Raw genomic sequence first — 2703 nt, 5'->3', positions numbered from 1 at the left:
TAGACCTTAGTGGTCCCTAATACTGTATCTGAAGTCTCTTTATATAGACCTTAGTGGTCCCTAATACTGTATCTCAAGCATTTTGAATTTGACTTGTTGCTGAAATGTGATCTATTAATAAATCTGCCTTTCCCCCGCAGCTCAAACAGAAGAGGCCAACCGTTGGCAGGAAGACCAAGAAGGGGGCTTCATGGAAGTTCACCTTGGACCTGACCCACCCTGTGGAGGACGGGATCCTGGACTCGGCCAACTTTGTAAGTATATTAAAACACTTCTGTGTTAAAGACCTTTTCTGTGTCTCAAATTGCACACTTCTGGAAGTACTCTCGCTGTACTTGTGTGTACATGCGGCCAAATGCAGCACAACGCTGCACTCGTTACAGGCGACCACGTTAAGCGTGGGATGCTGGTCGACGCCATCGCTCAGCGGGAACACCAACATCTTGTCATATTTGGGTGACTATGGCGACGAGGCAGCGGTTGCAGTGAGAAAACGAGGCCGATGTATCTCGTCGGCGACCGCCCGGCTGCTTTTCACCCTTAAAAATAAGACATTTCTGTCCCGTGCACAACGTCCGTCTGCTATTTCGAGACGTCTCGACCTCGCTGAAATTCACGCGCCACAGTGAGTACAACGTGGACACAATGTACTACGTGTAAGGGAAGTTGTTTTCCCCAAATATTTGTATTGGAAACCTACAACGCGATACTTCCAGTCAATTCAATTTTTTATTTATAGTACCAATTCACAACAAGAGTTATCGCGAGACCCTTTACTGGTGGAGCAGGTCTAGACCACACGCCATTAGGCATTAGTCACAGATACAATTTAGCTTCTTTTTGTTTTTAAACTTAAATGCACACAAAAAACTAAAATAATCACCCACCCTCATCCTCCAGTCAATGCCCTTGAGCAAGGCACTGGCTCAGATCTCCCGCTGGTCCCCGGCCGCCGTGAATAGCGGCTCACTGCGGGGTTACATGTGTATGTGGCAATAAAGTACCTTTTACCTTTTAATGTCTACTACTTTTAGGCAAGGCAAGGCGGCTTTGTCTGTAGAGCACATTTCAGCAACATGGCGATTCAAAGTGCTTTACACAAAATCAGTTAAACAGATAAAACACAAGTACATACAGTTAAAAATTATAAGCATATAAAACACATAAAAACTGAATAGACACATAAAACACAGGAATAAAAGTTACAGTGCAGCATAAGAAATTTAATTGTTTCAGAACACATCTACTGTTCCTCGCTTGGGGAAATTATGTCACTCAGTTCTGTCCCTGGCAGAAGGAAAATATCAATGATATTTTCATTTATAGCTTTTATCTGGCCTCTGGCTGCAGATTTTTCGTGCACTTTTCCAACAGTGCGTCACTCACCCGGGTCTGTTCGTTAAAGAAATGAGCATCATTTAAAGAAAGGCAGCATCAAAAAGAAAGGTCTTCAGTCTTGATTTAAAAGAACCGAGAGTAGCAGCGGACCTGCAGGTTTCTGGGAGTTTATTCCAGATATGAGGAGCATAGAAACTGAACGCTGCTTCACCCGGTTTAGTTCTGACACTTGGGACAGAAAGTAGACCTGTCCCAGATGACCTGAGAGGTCTGGGGGGGTCATAGTGTAGTAGCAGACCTGTCCCAGATGACCTGAGAGGTCTGGGGGGGTCATAGTGTAGTAGCAGACCTGTCCCAGATGACCTAAGAGGTCTGGGGGGTCATAGTGTAGTAGCCGTTAAGTTTAGGTCAAAAATACGACTCGACCAGTCGCGTCCGAGTTGAGACGCACCTTTTTGGAGCTTGATTGGTCGAAACATCACGAGCTCGTTAGTGGTCTTTGCAAGCAGCTAACCCAGTGTCTGGACTAGGGCCCCCTTCCCTAGCTCCGCACATACTAGGGTTCTCTTCCCTAGTGCGTCACTGTGTTCTGTCCAACAGGAAACCTTCCTCAAAGAACGGATAAAGGTCAACGGCAAGACGGGGAACCTGAGCAACGTGGTCCAGGTCGGCCGCATGAGGAACAAGATCAACGTCACGTCTGAGAAGCACTTCTCCAAAAGGTGAGACGAGCCGCCGCAAGTCATATAATTGGAAATCAGAAGGGAAATTAAACTCACTTAATCCCGGGACCCCCACCCCCCACCCAAGGTACCTGAAGTACCTGACGAAGAAGTACCTGAAGAAGAACAACCTGCGGGACTGGCTGAGAGTGGTGGCGTCGGACAAGGAGACGTACGAGCTGCGTTACTTCCAGATCAGTCAGGACGACGACGAGGAGTCGGAGGTGGACGAGTGAACGCGGTTCTGTCGGTTTCAGGGGAATAAATGTAGAAAATAACTCCTCGGTCATGTGTTTTATTCTGTTGTCTCAACGTTCCCTGCTGGTGTGTTGAGGTAACAATACAAATAATGATACTTTTTTATTTATAAGGCACTTTTCATCAATAGATCTCAAAGTGATACAGGTAAAAAAGAGAAATAAGTAATAAAAAAAAGAAAATTAAGCTATTCTTAGAAGAGAGGATAAAAAACATCTATAGGGGACCAATTCCTCAGACGTGGGGCAGCAGCATTCTGCAATACTTTAACAAATTTGTTCCAAGTATTGTTCTCCGTCTTAACCCCCATGTTGCCCTCATGTTGCCCTCATGTTGTCCTCATGTTGTCCTCATGTTGTCCTCATGTTGCCCCCATGTTGTCCTC

The 2703-nt window shown here is 45.7% G+C and overlaps 1 protein-coding gene across 1 annotated transcript; it reads left to right on the top strand.

The window, feature by feature from the left end:
- Positions 1–116: 116 nt before the first annotated feature.
- Positions 117–2337, top strand: rpl22l1 (ribosomal protein L22-like 1; the record flags this gene model as incomplete). The annotated part of the gene is made up of 3 exons (XM_034862814.1): positions 117–254; positions 1939–2060; positions 2149–2337. Coding segments are annotated over 3 exons (408 nt in total), but the record flags the coding sequence as incomplete, so codon positions are not given.
- Positions 2338–2703: the final 366 nt, after the last annotated feature.

Source organism: Etheostoma cragini, chromosome 22, assembly GCF_013103735.1.
Source record: "Etheostoma cragini isolate CJK2018 chromosome 22, CSU_Ecrag_1.0, whole genome shotgun sequence".
NCBI lineage: Eukaryota > Metazoa > Chordata > Actinopteri > Perciformes > Percidae > Etheostoma > Etheostoma cragini.
Note: the sequence above shows the minus strand (reverse complement) of the source record. Positions and strands in the feature narration are given on the sequence as shown.